The 17,185-nt window shown below is 48.9% G+C and overlaps 7 protein-coding genes across 7 annotated transcripts; 4 read left to right on the plus strand and 3 right to left on the minus strand.

The window, feature by feature from the left end:
- Positions 1-135: 135 nt before the first annotated feature.
- BDP81DRAFT_451935 (uncharacterized protein) lies at positions 136-4,257 on the plus strand (the record flags this gene model as incomplete). Its single annotated transcript, XM_060592694.1, has 12 exons — positions 136-754; positions 794-842; positions 899-1,606; positions 2,042-2,124; positions 2,219-2,238; positions 2,304-2,595; positions 2,637-2,754; positions 2,815-3,028; positions 3,085-3,312; positions 3,433-3,864; positions 3,994-4,000; positions 4,064-4,257. The coding sequence occupies 12 exons, from the start codon at positions 136-138 to the stop codon at positions 4,255-4,257; spliced, it is 2,964 nt and encodes a 987-aa protein (XP_060442603.1).
- Positions 4,258-6,565: 2,308 nt separating this feature from the next.
- On the plus strand, positions 6,566-7,404 carry BDP81DRAFT_379327 (uncharacterized protein). Its single transcript, XM_060586819.1, has 2 exons — positions 6,566-6,953; positions 7,018-7,404. The coding sequence occupies exon 2, from the start codon at positions 7,034-7,036 to the stop codon at positions 7,292-7,294; it is 261 nt and encodes an 86-aa protein (XP_060442604.1). The 5' UTR covers positions 6,566-6,953; positions 7,018-7,033; the 3' UTR covers positions 7,295-7,404.
- Positions 7,405-8,133: 729 nt separating this feature from the next.
- Positions 8,134-8,763, minus strand: BDP81DRAFT_325366 (uncharacterized protein; the record flags this gene model as incomplete). Its single annotated transcript, XM_060584970.1, has 1 exon — positions 8,134-8,763. One exon carries the CDS (start codon positions 8,761-8,763, stop codon positions 8,134-8,136), a length of 630 nt encoding a protein of 209 aa, XP_060442605.1.
- A 507-nt stretch (positions 8,764-9,270) lies between these two features.
- Positions 9,271-10,458, minus strand: BDP81DRAFT_463101 (putative asparaginase like 1; the record flags this gene model as incomplete). Its single annotated transcript, XM_060593975.1, has 2 exons — positions 9,271-10,343; positions 10,392-10,458. The coding sequence occupies 2 exons, from the start codon at positions 10,456-10,458 to the stop codon at positions 9,271-9,273; spliced, it is 1,140 nt and encodes a 379-aa protein (XP_060442606.1).
- Positions 10,459-11,146: 688 nt separating this feature from the next.
- Positions 11,147-12,097, plus strand: BDP81DRAFT_396714 (uncharacterized protein; the record flags this gene model as incomplete). The annotated part of the gene is made up of 4 exons (XM_060588225.1): positions 11,147-11,405; positions 11,486-11,587; positions 11,658-11,788; positions 11,864-12,097. The coding sequence occupies 4 exons, from the start codon at positions 11,147-11,149 to the stop codon at positions 12,095-12,097; spliced, it is 726 nt and encodes a 241-aa protein (XP_060442607.1).
- Positions 12,098-12,996: 899 nt separating this feature from the next.
- On the minus strand, positions 12,997-13,846 carry BDP81DRAFT_451939 (uncharacterized protein; the record flags this gene model as incomplete). The annotated part of the gene is made up of 2 exons (XM_060592695.1): positions 12,997-13,653; positions 13,763-13,846. The coding sequence occupies 2 exons, from the start codon at positions 13,844-13,846 to the stop codon at positions 12,997-12,999; spliced, it is 741 nt and encodes a 246-aa protein (XP_060442608.1).
- Positions 13,847-14,890: 1,044 nt separating this feature from the next.
- BDP81DRAFT_451940 (uncharacterized protein) lies at positions 14,891-16,156 on the plus strand (the record flags this gene model as incomplete). Its single annotated transcript, XM_060592696.1, has 4 exons — positions 14,891-14,998; positions 15,165-15,282; positions 15,337-15,535; positions 16,018-16,156. The coding sequence occupies 4 exons, from the start codon at positions 14,891-14,893 to the stop codon at positions 16,154-16,156; spliced, it is 564 nt and encodes a 187-aa protein (XP_060442609.1).
- Between the last annotated feature and the right edge of the window lie 1,029 nt (positions 16,157-17,185).

Raw genomic sequence — 17,185 nt, forward strand, 5'->3', positions numbered from 1 at the left:
GCTGCAGCCTTGCCCAAAATCTCTTCGCTGCATTTGCGACTTTGAAGAAAAAAACTAGCATAAAAATCTGGATCAAATTACGCATGAACATATCGCAACGCCCGGCTCAGTCATACACCCAACCAAATCGAAACCATGAACATCCCCTTTGGGATAGTCCTTCACGGAGGTGCATCAGAATCATGGATAGGGGATGACGTCTCATATGCCACCACCAAAGCCTTCTTGAAGAACTTGGTAGAGAAAGCCGAGGAGCGGCTACGTGCGGGCTCCAGAGCCATAGACGTAACGACTGAGATTGTGGCAGATTTAGAGGACTTCGCCGAGTTCAATGCTGGCAAGGGAGCTGCCGTCAACCGAGACGGCGTTCACGAGGTGCGAATCAGACTCTCCCACAACACGGCTAATATCAAACTAATTATCAATAATCTCAAGCTCGAGGCTGGAATTATCAACGGCAAGACAGCGACATACCGAGCTGCTGCATGTCTCCAAAAGACCAAGAATCCTATCAAGCTCGGGAGGGCCATGCTTGACTCTGTGGATACCACTATGCTCGTCTTCATTGTAGGAGAGGGGGCTGACCAGCTCGCCAGCCGTCTTGGATTGGATATGGTGGACAAGAGTTTCTTCACAACAGAGAAGAGCATGAATTACTGGCGAAAGAACAAGAAGGAAGTCCTCGAACACGGCACCGTTGGTGCAGTTGTTCTAGATTCACATGGTCACTTGGCTGCGGCTAATTCGACCGGAGGTATGATGTTCAAACATCCTGGCAGACTCGGCGATACAGCTATTCTGGGTGCTGGACTGAATGCCGATCAACAGATCGCCGTGGCATGGTAGGTACTCGTCTTTTGCGTTTGTTTCCATGGCTGATTTTGCTATCTGTTAATAGCAGTGGTGGTGGCGAAGCCATTCTGACGTCTATGCTGGCTAGTCGCGTTGCGAACCTGTACCACAGCGGGCTCAAACTTGAGACCGCTGTGGACAAGGCCATGTGGGATGCCAGCCGACTTTGCCCATCCCTCTCTTGTGGTGTAATCGCCACCACGACGGACGGCATGCAGACGGCACAATGCAATAGCCTACTCTTCACTATCGGGTCGTCGAGGTCTACCTCTGGCTTCCAATATGGGTTGATAGGCTGCACAATGCCTGTTACCGCACCTCTATGCTGTTATGAAGACGCCCTGGTCCGAATCGGGGTATCAAAGCACCCAACGCGGCAATTTCAGCTCACTTTCTGCCTCAAAGAAGCCAGTCTTATTACGATGGATCGAAAACAGGTGGAGGATTTACTTGAGTCGCTTAGGCGCGCCCCCAAAGCCTTGTTGAGTCTCGGCGGGGCCGACAAGGTGGCTATGATGACTTTCGCGGGTGGTAAGGGCGGCCACTTATTTGCCACTCGTGGCACGGGCAACATGTCTCCGACATTCAATGACTTGAAGCAATCAGGGAATCCGGCTTTCAGAGCTCATATCGAAATTGAGAAAACGGCCAAGGCGTTGTTGCAAGTGGGAGATTTCTACAAGCTGCCCGTGCCCCGGAGCTACTCCGAATTTCTCTTGGCCTCGGCCGTTGAATTCCGGGCTATCGTCGCCGGGTTATGGGGCGCCCTGCCGCGGCTTACGGGTGGCCTTACAGACACCGCTGCACTGGGTTATCGACGCGAATTCGTTCCCTGACGATCTCATTTTGCTCTGCTTCACTCTTGTGAACACATTGGCCCAACCCTGCACCTTTGCAGTCTGAGAGCAGCGGCCAATGGAGTCTTACGAGCGCGTTAGGCCGGAGGATTACGGATCTCGAGCCTCTCTGCATCACGACCGAGAAGTTGCGGGCCACGCTAGAGTGCCTTCAGCCGAATATCAGATAGGCGACGAGAGCGAGTACGACTAAGGATTTGTGTGCTCAGTTGATTTGCGATTCTTCATTCTCTTTATTCATACTTCAATTTCTTGTTAGCTTCATCTTAGACTGATTGTTGAGTGTAGCAATCGCGTCTAAACCATATCAATTATTCTACCGTGAACTCTAGTAGAAAAATGACTACCTCATTGAAAAGTATCAAGAGGAGCGCTGGAAGATCCAAGAATCTTGGATTTTACCTAAGTATTGCCGGTAAGTCTTTCGCAGTTTAAGTTGCCAAAAGGTCATTTCTCAACGAGACAGCCATCCCGAGATTTATGTATCGTTAACACTAACACTAACTTAGCCATCCTCGTTTCCAACTTCGTGAGTACCTTGCTCCTTGGATGTCCTTCATACTCGTAGTATGTTGACAACAAATACGTGCTTAGGTCACAGCAGTCGACTCTGGACTGTCATCATCGTCACATCTAGCCATCGCCTCTCATTTCGATAAGACCAAGGTCTCAACGTGGCCAGTAAACGCCTTCCTCGTTTGTTCCATTACTGTACAGCCTCTTTACGTCACACTTTTCAATTGCATAGGTCGTCGTATTATCTATACCTCAACCGCCTTCTTATTTCTTGTCGGCTCGTGTCTGGCAGCATTTACAACATCTTGGACAGGACTGATATTAGCGAGAGGCGTTTGCGGCCTCGCTGTTGCCGGACTGACGACTGTGGGTATGCTCTTCAGCACAAGTCTCTTTAAGCACGGTTTATAGCAAATCCATGGCCAGCTAACAATCCGAAAGGATCTATTGTATTGACAGACATTGTCGGTCTTAAAAATAGAGGCCATTACCAATCGCTCAACTACATCAACTATGGAGCTGGGTCCGCGTGAGCATACATTGATTTTCTGTTTCACTTTCGTTGACTGAGACTTACTTGAATCTCCAGGCTCGGTTCAATCTCTGGTGGTGCCATTGTCGAGTACTTTGGATGGAGCTATGTGTACAGACTTCAACTTCCATTCTGTCTGCTTTCTGCAGTCATGGTGTACTTATGGATCCCCTCAAACATTGAGAATTCCTACAGAGAGCCTTTAAGCCAGGGAAAGATATGCCTTACGAACCTGCTTCAGACGTATGACTGGAGAGGCTCGCTGTTGCTTGTAAGTCTGGACTCAATTTCCCGCTTTTATCAAAATCTTACTGAACAGAACCATAGATGATCTCTCTGCTTTGCCTGGTTTTCGTTCTTAGAACGGGAGGTAACGTGTTACCTTGGACAAGTCCATTGATCCTCACGGCTTCGGCACTATTTGGCGCAGTGTCCTTTGTCTTGCTACGCGTAGAGGCAAAAGCGCCGTACCCGGTTCTCCCTCCTTTGATGATTCAGTTCCCTTACAGGAATATCATGGTTAGCGCCTTGATGTTTTCCATGATTAACTACTGTGTAAGTGAATCTTATATATAACACCAAGATGTTCGTTCCACGCAGCTGAAGCTGAACCCCTGACCCCTCACTCAAGTCATGTACAACATTCCATTCTTTTTTCGGGCTGTCCGGCTGGAGTCAGCGGGCGAAGCAAGCGCCCATGTTGTCATACCATCGATTGCATTCACGGCAATGAGTGCAGTCGCAGGGACGACGATCGCAAGACTACGGACGTCCAGGCCTACGTTGCGCGTGAGCCAAGTCCTCTTACTCGTGGGTGCCTTGGGGCTTGTAGCTATGGCTACTGCCCTACCGGCAAACAAAGCCTCAAATTCTTTGTATAGCCTTTGCCTCATAATGCCTTCTCTTGGGGTCGGAATGATGGCCCCCAGTGCGCTTTTGACGCTGCTAAGTCTTGGTGAGCAACGTGATCACGCCGCTATGAATGGAGGTTTTATTATGGTGAGATCCCTAGGCGTCTTCATTGCCACTTCCCTGAGTACGACAGTCATACAGAATGTGTCTCAGGGTGTGTTGAAAACGATGAGCCTGGACGAGCAGACAGCTAAGGTATGCCCCTGATCGTACCTGGCATTAAGGCAGGTAATCAAAGAACTACTTGACTGACTTTGAATTCAGAAGGCTGAGGCGACGTGACTCAACATCGACAACCTGCGGACATTGAGTGGTGATATGCAGTCCAAAGGTAAGTGCCACCTGCAAGTTCGGTAGTGGTTTGTGTATTATACCAATGCTGACGAAGAACAAGTCATGCAAGCCTATCAGTTGGGATTCGTTGTCCTCTTCAGTGTCCTTCTTGTTTCTTCCATGGGCATCGTCTTGGCATTTTCTTGGGTTCCGGAGGGACGTTTGGACAGACCTTCAAATCGTACTGAAGATTCTGTTGCGGTGGTTGAAATGGTCGATCTCCTCGATGATGAAGAGACCGATGACGGTCTATGATGAACCCAATATCGGAGAACGTGTTCAGCGACCCCTAAATGATAGTGTGCTTTTTTCGCTGATGGATGTTACCCGCCGCTGTTTTGGTTCAGGCTGTCTAGGGTCCTAGGCTCCGTGTCGGCTCATTCCAGATAGCTACCCTCTGTTATCTTACCCAAGTCGGTCCTCTTCGATCATGCTTTTGACCTTCTTCTTTAAATTATCTGCATGCTATCTATGCTACTTCTCTTCTAGCGTAGCATGTAAGCGATCAAGTCGGTCGCGCTCCGAGCCCAATCGGCGGCTGCCCGAAGCTGGGTGCCTACTAGGCAAAAAGTCGACTGCGGTGAAAGACTAACACCGCCAAGTTTCAACAAAGAGAAAATGAGAACGAGCAGGAAGACGAGAACCGTATTTTCAATACGCGGCGAAGCTATTAGCTTCAGTCTTAACAGTCTTCTGAGTCTCGATCTAAGAACAAATTTATGGGCTCGTTATTCCACCTACAGCGATAGCACCGTGATCTAGATTTAGCAAGCCAATGATAGCCCCCCCCATGGGCTTGGCCGGTAAAACTCGCCGGCCAGCGCGCTGTGAAGCGGCCGACGATGAGACTTTCATAGATACGAACATTGCAGAGAACAGTGAGTAGTACGGGACACCGCCCTCTGCAGCCCCAATTTTCGTCTTCTAGATGCCCGAGCGAAAGTAGAGGATGGGAATCCAGTACCGGCGGGGCAGATCCGAGGGTTCTCGAGTTGCGCGGGACTCGGGAGTAACGGCCCTCGTGATGGAGCTTCGTGTCACGCCAGTGCGGCCCGTGTTTTTCGTATCTTCAGTTTTGGTGTCTTAGACGAGTCTCCCACTGTCTCACTGTAGCATGGAGCCGAAAGCTTCTATCAGGTCGTAGTGTTTTACATGTACACAATTACACAAAGACGGATAGGATGCCTCGTACCGTAAAGTATGTTTAATTGCAAACTCGTGCTTGGCGAGGAACGGACCCAGCTGCAGCCACTGTACGGAATACTCCGTGCCTAACAACTTGCAACAGAACTTCGGAATATGCCAGCGCTGAGCAAACGCGCAAAGAACTCACTATTCTTGGGGCGTTCAAAGCCTCCCGCAAGATTGAACTCAGTTGCGGTCCACTGCTCACATACCTTTTCTGTACGAATTGGTGAGTATCCAGCTGATGCTCATACAGATCTTCCCGCAACACGTCTTCCAAGTTCCATATCAGACAACGAATCGCAGTTTTTCGTCCTGAATCGCTCAGCCGTAGCCTAAGGCTTAGAATCAAAGCCCCGATCTTGGCTTTTTTGGGCTAATTACTTATTCCAGGCACCTCAGTCTGGGCTGGTCCGCATGAGTCAAAATTAGACCTGACTCGCCTCCGGGCCGCCTAACAGGGTTTCAGCGTCTAGTAAGGTAGCCTGTAGGACTGTGTTTTCAGGGATATTTCAGAATGACCCGCCTGTGTCACGGTCTATCGTACCTACAACTTACAAGAGAACAAGGCAGCTGAGCGGTTCACTCGGACGGACATCGGGAGGCCACAGTTGGCGCTTGCGCTGTAAAAGCGGACTTTGACCACTGGAGTAGAAATTGAGATAATTGGTGATGTTTTCCATGGCGTACCATTCTATCCCATTCTGGCAATGCTTTCCACTATTTACTTTTGTGCAGTCTCTAAAACCCACTCTTTGACCGTGCGGAGTAGTTCATCTCAAAGTGAGCTCCCGATGAAGAGGGTCGTTCCCTGTACCCGAACATGTGGTCGATATTGAGGACTCATTACCCCGTAAGCCTACCTGTAATAGTAACTTTACCATGTACTCTGTACAAAAACGGAATACAGGATCTGATGCACAGGCAAAAAGACTGTACTTGGCAGGGTCTTGATGCCACTGGGTTCACTTGAACACCCTTTCAAGGGCGGGCACTACTTACATGTACTTTTGATACGCACGCCACATCCCATATCTTGGTCAACAGCGCACCGTACAATTGTGATCTTCCTGGTGGGAGGTTGCCGTGACTGCCGATGTGGCCGCCACAATCTCTGTACATGCGGGTGGGTAAGACGTGGAGAGGAAAGTTGGATGGTATTGTCGGATTGGAAGTCCAATTCGACCGCGAGTAGGGGCAGAGCATGGGCCACCTCGAGGGGGTACACTTAGACCTTGACTACCCACCCAACCTCCGGTTGGAATCTCCCTTCTACTCCTTACGCAGAATCAATCAATACAGAGATATTGATACTTCGTCACCCCCAGGACCCTACGGTTCGAACCAACATCCCTGTGATAGGGATACCAACAGGTATCTTGTTCCTAGAGCTCGCAGGGTCCTCTTCTACCCGACTTGACCGGCTCCCACCCGGGGTGATTTCATGACCGCAAAAATCAACTGATTCGTGCACCCCTAGGACCTACTAGGTCTCCTATTGCAATTTATACGACAGACTCTGGTTGGGTCAGAAGAGCCTGAGAAGGCATCGTTAATCTAGACTCTTTGCTGGGCCCATCAACGAACCTCCTTGGCGTCGACTCCTTGACCGGAGCCTAGCGACATGAGTACATGTGATCACTACCAGGTAGTTGCCTTCACGTGAAAACTACAAGAGGAAGCGGCCTCCAGTGTAAGTGTTAAAAATCTCTTTTACTCACCCAGCTTTTCGTGTCTCACCGCTAAACACAACTCCTAAGCCGAAAGTGAGTAACTCCGATGGCGCTTTAAAACTCCCCAGACCTCAAGAAGCTTATCGTATAACACCAGAAACAACTAGCCCACAATGAAGATCACCACCGCCATCTGTCTTGTTGCAGGCTATGTCAGCCTCGCTGCCGCCGCCGGTTGCCAGGTCGAGCTCCTCAACATCAACCAAGCAGTCGTAGGCACAGGTTGCGTGGAAATGAACTACTACGCCAACATCTACGATTCTACCAAACGCGCAGGCTACACCGTCAACGCTAATAGCAACTGTGGTCTTAGCTTCGGCAACATTCAAGTTATCCCTGATGGTTATTCTTTGCGTCAAGCGGGCTACTGTTAAGTGGGACATACTGCCGGTATTGTTCTTGATGATTCTCATAGAGAAGACTATGGAACAATCCTTAGTAATAATATCTCAATCCTACTCAAGAGCCGTATTTTTGTGTGCGCTTCTGTTGACCTACAGTGCGTCGGCTCATCATTATCATCAACTCCTGTGAAGATTGATTTGCTTGCCGTCAAGTCGCTAGGATGAGTGCATGTGTACGGAGTATAAGCATTCCCACACGCATTTGTTGTTGATTGCGGCACATGCAGCCAAGATCACGGACGGAACGACCGTGTGGTGGCACGCTGTGTAATCGACTCCCTTCTTATCTTTGCTTGTCCAATGTTGCCGACGCTGCTAGCAATGTATCCGCGGTTGCCCGCCAGCCAGAAGTGGGTTTCGGATCCCCAAACACTAAAGGCATTTTGCAGCGCTCAAAGTCAAAATTTCCTCGTAGCAGACTTCGCTGAACTTAGTAATAATAATAGAAAAAGATTGAAATGATTTAAGCTTAACTTTAGCTTCTTCGAATTAAAGTCGCAGGAAATTAGCTCCAAGATGAACGAGCATTAGCTTTGAGTTAGTGCCGGGATGATTCTAGGGAGTTCGATATTAAATACTATTGAATCTAGTCCGCTGACCTTGTGCTCAATTGTAGGCCGAGAACCTTTCTTTCGTGACCGTTTGATACACACGGGATGCAGATTTCTAGGTTTACCGGAATCACGGGTTTGAATCTCACCTCCCAAGTCCCATTCAACACTCATCGGGATGACAAAACGAGACACTGTGCGGATTGCCATCTCGCCAAGGACTTCTAGTTGCTAAAGTTTCCCTGTCTAATTACTTCACTAAAGTTGGTACCACGACATTGCCCTTTCAACCTCCGGGCAGACCCCCATAATATACTTCAGCATCCGTCTAGCCGCTTCGGTCGGAGTTGATTCAGTAACATCAACCTCTATACTCATCGTCCCTGGCTCATCAAAGCGATGGATTCTGACGCCGTTACGGAACATGCGTAGTAGTCCCGGGTCGACGATCTTGCGATGCGCCTTGCGATCAGCGGACTGTATGCGGGCTATGTTGGTTGCTTCATCGCAGGTCACGACAACGGACACCAGCGCTGCGCCGCGATCACAAGCCGTTTCGGAATATTCGGCACATACGGCGCTTCCTACGTCATCGTTGGATTGGAAGTCGGTGAAAACGTAGGCGAAGTTCCGACTGACTGGACTTTCGGCCAGCAACGTAAAGATGGCTTTGCGAATAGCGCGCCGTAGGTCTTGATAGCCTGTCTCAGAGCGGTGCAGCACTGCGTCCGCAGGGTTTATGAGTAAGTGGTTGTGCAGTAGCCGGCAGCATGGACCAAGCTGCTGTTGTAGAGCCCTCGCTATGGTGAGCTTGCCCGTGCCTGGGAAGCCGTTTAGATGAATGATGGGGAGGGGCTTTAGTGTAACTGGCGACTGAAAAGAAGCCATCATTGGAGTTCAAGATATGCAATAAGTGGCAGAAGGGAGCTTTGGAAATAATGGACAGAGAGAAGAATGTAATTTTGAAGGCTTGCTGGTCACTCCGGGGCAAAAGATCTTGGAGTCTGAGTACGATCTGTCACTTGCTTAACGCTCAACAGAAATAACCAGAGATAGGAATAAGCGTCAAAGATCCACTGTATTCATCTCACCCAAGCTGAAAAGCTACCTTCCCTTATGTCCGGCCTCTCGAGGTGTTGAAGAGTGGAGCAGACCATCGCCGTTCAAGGCAACCCTCTTCGAGTCAATGGCTTCGTTGCGAGTGACAACAGCAGACTGCATGCACTTCACAGTTTTATGAGGCACAGAGTTCAGAACATAGAGGAAAGCGAACGCCCTTACGGTTCAGGGGCCACTATTGATTTAGTACCTAATATGAAAAAGATCAGATTTGCGATGTTACTCTGGTGGTCTAATTAAGCCAACGAAACCACGATGATATTGATGCCAGATTTTTCACGGCGCGCAAGTTTGCCCCTTGAGTCTGGGTATCAACTGGATATCCCGAACATCGTCGTGCTGCAAGACCCAGCTGAGAAATCTTTCAGATCCAATGCCCCATCCAGTGGTTTGGAGAGGTTTCTGACTTCGCATATCGACGTACCAAGCGTAGTCGGCCGGGTCAACCCCGTGATGACCAAGAGCGGCCAAAGCCTCCTCAGCTGTGGTATGACGGTTGCCGCAGCCGACGACCTCCCCCAGTCCAAGCAAAAAGTCACCACAACGAGCTGTACTGCGTTCGGACCCATCGGAATAAGCCTGGTAGAATGGTACGCTGAGATGATGCATCTCGACAACCCAGCAAGCACCGCCATAACGCTTCACCAATGCCTGCTCGCCCCTTCGTGTTAGCGAACGCCCGCATTCAGGACGTCCTGTAACGGTGTACTCCCACATAATACCTTCGCCGCCCTTGATCTCTGGCAATGCGAGTGCTTCTTCTAAAGGTAACATGGGAAATTTGCCGCCATTTCTAGCAGCGAGCTTCAGGAGGTCCGTCATGTGGCGAGTTGAGCCGGCAAAAGACTTAATGATTTCGCCATGTTTCTCCAGTAAAGTCTTTGTCAGGGAGATGATGTACTCATTGGCGACGTTGATTCCCTCATGTAGGCCGCCCCTAAGCTCACATTCCACGTGGTAGAATTGATTGAGGTGAGTGCTGTCGTGGTCCTCCCCGCGACAACTGGTACCGACGTAGTAGGTGCCGGGTACATCATCATCGTAGCGAAGGGCGTATTCAAGGAGAAATTGCTGAGAATCGGCCAAGTAGGTATCTTCTCCGTGCAACTTGACGGACACGGGCTGCGAGTCTGAGCCGAGACCCATAGGCGAACTGATGCTTCCGGTAGTGAGCGGTACGAGGAGGTAGCGGTAGTCAAGCTGAGGACCGCGGAAGAAGTCGATAGAAGTGTGGAAAAAAGTGCTTTGGATGGCAAACATTGACTTGTACCACTCTGATTTCAAGGCAGCAATGCAGAAACCATCTTCGAGGTTCCAGATCCGCGGCACCGGCTTGCGTGATAGGACTTCTACGGAGGTTTCGATAGACGCATCTTCAACAGAGTCGATAGCGACACTAGATTCGATTTTGTTTGGAAATAGCTGTGTGAAAACTTGAGGTCTTATCTCGACCTGGGGTGCCATGTTGGTATTCTGATATTTTCGTTCAGAGAGGATTGATGTGAAGCCGTTCGAAAAGTGCTGTCGTATTGAAATTTCGGGCTGTGGCCAATTGGTGGAATGATACAAACGAGCATGTTGAACTTTGTCTTTTCAAGACGAAGATTCCTTTATAGAAGGTATCTTACTCCAGAGTAAATTTTCGATCGAGATGATAGCTACATGTAATTGACTGAAGCAACGAAGACATCCACCTCATGTCATTGGGGGCCTCACGTATTGAAGGGAACCGCCCCAGCCAGGTCATCATGGTTCAGTACCTTATTCGTAATTTTAGTGTGCCAAATTTGAGATGCACTTATCCATGACTTGATATGGTCACCGCCAGAAACCCCCTAAGAGCAAGAGGAAGTAAGGCCACCAGTACCTTTAGGATCCTGGCACCAGAGAGCCGAGATCGCATACCGCAGATCGCAGATTACCGGCCAGGATCCGTCGGAGGAGAAACCCTGAAGTAACTAAGATTGCGTCTTGCTCTCGTTTGATAGCTTCCCAAACAGTGTCCTCTCATGCTACGCCGAATTTCATATGTCGCCAATTGCTGCCTTACCCTCTCAATCGTCTCGTAGTTCATATCTTGACTATGAATCCGGTGCCTCCCTCTGACTTGCGACACACTGGCTGCATTAACAATAACTCCTCATTTTCTGCCATGGATCAGCAGCAGCAAGATTGCCATTATGAGGAACTCTCACCGAATACTGCAGGTTCAAAGCCCAGCTTTAGTGAAGAGGCCGAATCGTTTCTAGACAACATTCGTACCCGCTCGAGTGCTCGGGGATACAACAAAATCTTGGCAGCATTTTGGCCTTTGGTAATACTCCAAGTTGTGCTGTTGTTCGTTGCCACCGGATCTCTCTTGGTAGAGCTCAAGGGACGTTCTCAAGAGAAGAGCGAGCCGGCATACTTCTGTAGGCTAGACAATCACTTTCCAACCTAGTTATCGTCATATTGACAAGTTTAAATAGTGAGGACTTCAGCTGTGGGAAAGATTACCCGGAAACGACCGTGCGAACTTACTGGGACTATGACGACAATTTCCTGAACCACAACGTGACTATTTCTACCGAGTTCTGGAAAGGACTATTTCCTGGTAAGTAAGGATTTTGAATTCTTTGTTTCCTTGTACCATCTCGCAGGACAAATGATGACCATTTTCATAGAGGGCGACGGAATTGTGGCTCTAAATGACGATGAAGTCAAATCTATGGATCTCGTCCAATCCGCACGCTCTTTTCACGACCCCTCTAAGAGTGTTTACCTCGTGGCCGCCTTCCACCAGCTTCATTGCCTTGTAAGTCCCACCCCCAGACTTTGTCGGAAACTTTTAGTAAACTCTTCAACTAACCACTGGAACCAAATCTGACAGAGCCAGTTGAGATCACTGATCATCAAGGCCCACCAAGATCCCGCATTCTCGTTTTCTGATCCAACGTACTATCACACGATGCACTGCGTCGATGTAGTTCGCCAGCAAATCCTCTGCCACGCAGACGGCACGCTCATCTACAAACGACAGGAGGATAAATATCCTGGTGACGGCGGCATGCGAGTGTGCAATAATTTCGAAGCTCTCACTCACTGGACAAAGGAGCATGGGTAGAAGTCCTTTCCGGGAGGTGTACCAATTATTCCCGGCCACCCTAACTGATCTCTTATCTGATAATTGAGCTCAAAAGACCTGTGTACATAAACACGTAGATTTCATTTGACTAAATGGGGCTGTCGATAATATTGGTTGTCCATCACAGTTTCTTTACAATTTCTGCATACGTCGTGACCACGTAGATTCTGGATCTCGAACGCATCTCTAGATTGTTATTTACGTTATAAACGTATATCTGTTAGACTTTTGAAGTACCGCGTACTATTGAATTGCATCGGAGCTTAATCTCATGCCTTAAGCAACGCCTAATCAGCCAAGGTGACATGACCATCGGGAACTAGCTTCGCTTACACAAATCATAAGACTACCTCTGACAAAGATCTCAGATACTTGGATGCTTGCGGCTTCTCTCTGAGATTGCACATCTTCTGAATGACTGAATCCATATCGACACCGCAAGTGTTAATAGAGATGCAATGTACTTGGGAGGAAGGTCGGCAGTAACAATCTAATTGTCGAGTAAAATGCGTTCTAGTATATTTTATATCTCCATGTTCCAAAGACTAACGGCACTTCCCTATTTACCCCTACAAAGTGTCGATAGTGCTTGCATCTGATATTCCAAGACTCTGCAGAAATAGGTCACCTTCAGTCGCTTGTTATGTGTTCAACATTTGATCCGTCATTTCTTGACAGCTATCCCCTGGCTGCACACGATTCTTGCCCCTGTTTCGGCATGGGCGGGCAAACAACGTGTTTCTCTTCCGCCCATGCATCATACTGAAGTGGTTCCTCTTCGTTGGGCATCGTTATCAGTATTGATTCTGTGGAAGACGAAGCCATTGCAGATGAGCAAGACGATGAAGTGAAGTGGGAACTGGACGCGCGCAGAAAACTCACCATGTTATCCATTCGGCTGAAAACCCTGCCACACAAGGCGTAGGGACAAGGAATGATTGGTTCATGGGAGCGAAGATGACGTCTGTAGTCCTTGTGGTATGCGAAGCCAATACCAGAGGACGCACATTCGGGGCGCGGACAGAAGAAAGCCTGGTATGTGTTGAATGGTGCTTTCGGAGATCGCAGGCACGCTCGAATACCGTAAGGGACCGACATCCAGCGTAGCTACACCTCCAGTCGCCATTCTCATCTTGAAACCCCATCTGGTAGACATCCTGAGGGACCCAATCGTCTTCAACATCGGTGGGTTCGCAGCTGTTCGTCTCGCTCGGACTGGGGTAAACATCGTTGATAGTAGCGCCAAACAAGTCGTCAGGCCACGTAGCGATATTTTCGTCCCAGCCCGCGCTGCAAGTTAGCGGCGGCATATTGAACGACAAATCCAACTGGGTGTCTTGGTCGTCCCTGAGCGTCGTCGGAAGGTGGTAGTCGTCGTTGTTATCTCCCTTCGCCGTATCGAATGTAGCTGCCAGGCTGTTGTCGGCAACATCGTGGTGCATGGTTGCATTCAAGTAGTGGTCCGGATCGAATGTTGCTAAGTCTATCGAGCTGTGCCCGTCGAGATGAGAGTCTAACCCAGGCGCCATGATGTTCTAGGAGTTGAAGTGTTAGTTACTTAGTACTTATGTAGTAGCAAGATCTCTCTAAACCCCTGGCAGGTATCGCTATTGCGACGTTATCGATCAGTAAGGTGGTGCGTACACATGTGTCTGGAAATTCTCCATCGTTGAAAGAGAAGGTAGCAGCGAAGAAATGGTATTCGTTTAGAAATGATGTATCAGACATGGTGAATAATGGCATCTTCTGCCCTGTGAACGAGAGATTCCCAACTTGAAAGCTGAACCTGTAACGCCATACAAGAGGCTGGATTATTCAACTTGAAGGCACTTCATCAAATAAAACTTCATGGCTGTTCCTCCTCGGCAACCTTCTTGATTCTTGAAGTGCGAGTCGTTACCAGCAGGACCTTTTGTTGATGAACATGGGGGAATAATGATGAGGACCAGGTTTCCCGGCATTCCCGTCAGATGAACCGCGCGCAAAAGACGATTCGTGGCCGTACCTCGAGAGTGGCCATTGATAAAATGCACGCCGTCTGTTAAGGGACCCTGAGATTAAGTAAATGATTGGTTGGCTTGGTTCTCGCGATTTTCCAAGTACTTAAAGCGTTCGTACCCACGTGCCGTAATCGGTGTTATAGAAACCTGCCCCCATGGTTCTGGTGTACGATGGGGATGATCGACAAAATAAGCTTTTCTGTTGCTGAACCCCGAGTGTTGAATCTGTTTGCTGCCTGATTTAATATCCCGGGCTCTGAACCCATATGCCGCAGTGCCTGGCATAAGAATCCTACGTTACAGAATACTCAGCCAGCAGCTTTCCAAAAGCACTGTAACTTGGCTCACACAGGTCAAACGCCCAGGTCCAGGCTATTTGCTGCCTGCTCCGATTGAGGCTGGAAACGGACACTCCGTCGACCCGCAACTCGTGAGAAACACGGGTGATTTCCGAAATTTCAAAACTTGACGATAGGACTCACGTACCTAGGCATCGTGAGGCACCTCATTGTTGAATCGAAAGATTGAAAATTGCTTGGGACTCTTCGCAACGCTCCGTCCATCTATTAGGATGAACTTGGAAGTTGTGCTTGCTGTCATTGACTGGAGCTTCTAGGAGTGAGAACCAGCCCTGGAAAACATGCTTCCGCGAGAAAAGTCGATTGACTAAGGTACATGTATTGACTACGTAGTTGTCGACCATGAATGGCTGCTCTTGGAAATCTTCACAAACAGCCAAACCCGTCATTGTTCATTGAACAAAAAAAACACAATGTATGAGTGCTCATCGACAAATACTTCAGACTTTGCTACCAGCAACAATCTCGGCGTCTGGTTCGATCATATAATAATACGAACAAAGTTAACCGCCATCACCTTCGTGGGTAACCTGCGATTCGCGCTCCCACTTAGTCCCTTATGCATCCCTTGAGAGAAAGCTCTGAAATGATGATGGCTTAGAATTGAATCGCTCGTCTTCCGAACTAATATTATGACCTTTCCCCTGGACTGTTGAGCTTCCATTTTAAGGCTAGCTTCTAGTGTAGTTTCGTGAGAGGTACAAAAAGCCAGGCATTGTGCTGCAGAGTGTGAAGTTGACTGTCGATCAACTCCCTGCTGGCAGGATTACTCTGGCCGGAGATGCTGCTCACTCCATGACGCCGTGTAAGTATCCAAACATGACCGTGAAGAGGATAAATCTAACCCTTGATTCCCTAGTTCGAGGAGAGGCCGGTGTCTGCGCACTTACAGATGGCTTGAGGCTCGGCGAAGCCATCAAAAGCATCCACGATGCTCGAGGACAAGGTCCTGATGTGGTGAAGTACATCGGAGAGTATCGCGACGATATGATTTCCAGAGGAACAAGAGCCATCAGCGTATCCAATCCAGTACTTGAGGATCATTCCAAGGATGCTGAGTATGAATTTTATACCTGTGTGTTGGAACAGCAAAGGCTGATAAGGAGTAATAGGCAGGTACCATGGGCTGGCTGGCACCTGCCCTGGGCGAAGTGGGACAACTGGCTTAGTCATCAAGGCCGGATAAAGGTGGGGCAACCACACAGGCCGTCACTACCTACTTCGACCGACTCCTGCCTACAATGTAAGATAGAAGAACAACAAGAAGAACAAGCAATAGGATCACCAACAGACGAGTGATAATTGCTACCACTATTTGTCGTATACGACCCCGTGAACCAACACTGTGGAAAGAAGGTCCTGCCGCTCCCCGAAGAGACAATCACCATTTGATTCCAAAATATCCCTGGAGTCCATATCCTCTCTGCTCTGTTAGTTTTCAATAGATCTCCTTGTGCTCGATCTCGCATACCCGAATCGTCGAACATCGTGGCCTGGGCTTCATTATGACAAGAACAACTTGTTGGAATATTGACGGCAGAAAAGGGTGGATTTGGAAGATGGTCTGGGCCGTTGCAAACGGCCCTTCCACCTACTTACACCCAACGGAGGAATCGTGGGCTACGCCCACCAACTTCCTCCTTACACAGATATACGCAGTTCAATACCAAGATTATTGAGCTTCGTACCGGCCCACAGGCCCCTGCTGACGTGTATACCAACACCAGTCTCCCGAACCCACGGCATCATTCGCGAAGAAGCCGACTGGTGGTACAGGAATGGTGCCGGGGCCTTTCGACCCCCTGACAGATCCAAAGTCATGGCCTACAGTTGTCTTGATGAGCATTACTGACATCCTTTGAGCAGTTGTGAAGGGAACTATGGAGCTTCTCTCGAGGCGGGAAGGCTCAGTAGTCTCAATCTCAGGTTTCTGTAGGTTTAAACCACGTCAGCACACAGCTTCTCATAGGGCAATCAAAGCTGACTAGAACTAAAGAGTCATCTCCGACAATGGTTCAACTAATGTCATGGGGCTGGAACCGGGTCATACCTGTCCCTGGAGAAGCACAAGCCGAGACTTGCGCAGAGAACGCGATAGCTATATCTGGCGATCCATACTGGCCGCTGCAATATACGCCTTCATGAAAACCAGCTCGATAATGGCGATGCTCCTCAGAGTCACATAATCCTTCAGCCTCATAGTCGTCGAGCTCTTCAACACTAAGTCAACCTACCCACTTTTCGCCACCCCAAAAATGCCTCCCAGCCTCCTCATTATTATCCTACCCCCATTGTTCAAACAACCACAATAATTGCAAATTTCGTCCAAACATACTCCTTTTTTGTATAGTTATTTATCGATATATAATGGTCTTGTATACCGAATTTGAACTGCAGCAAGCACTTAATGCTATCTTGAACGGTACCCCTATTAATAGGGCCTCGATTAACTGGGCTGTACCACGATCAACACTACGAAGTCGACTCAAGGGGCATCAGAGCAGACTCACCGCATTTTCCGAGCTTTAGAGACTAAATATATAGCAGGAAGACCGACTGGCAGAGTGGATTCGCATTCAATATACTCTAGGGGTCTCTCCTACACATGAATAAGTCAGGGAATTCGCTGAGCGAGTTCTGAGAGCTCAGGGTGACCGTAAGCCTGTTGGCAAGCGGTGGATCCAAGCCTTCCTGCGAAGGAATTCCTT

The sequence above is a fragment of the Colletotrichum phormii genome (genome assembly GCF_030913505.1).
Source record: "Colletotrichum phormii strain CBS 102054 chromosome Unknown BDP81scaffold_16, whole genome shotgun sequence".
NCBI classification, from domain to species: domain Eukaryota; kingdom Fungi; phylum Ascomycota; class Sordariomycetes; order Glomerellales; family Glomerellaceae; genus Colletotrichum; species Colletotrichum phormii.

Excerpts from the sequence above, each read along its gene's own strand:
- BDP81DRAFT_379327 (XM_060586819.1), top strand. The coding sequence starts at position 7,034 with ATGAAGATCACCACCGCCATCTGTCTTGTTGCAGGCTATGTCAGCCTC.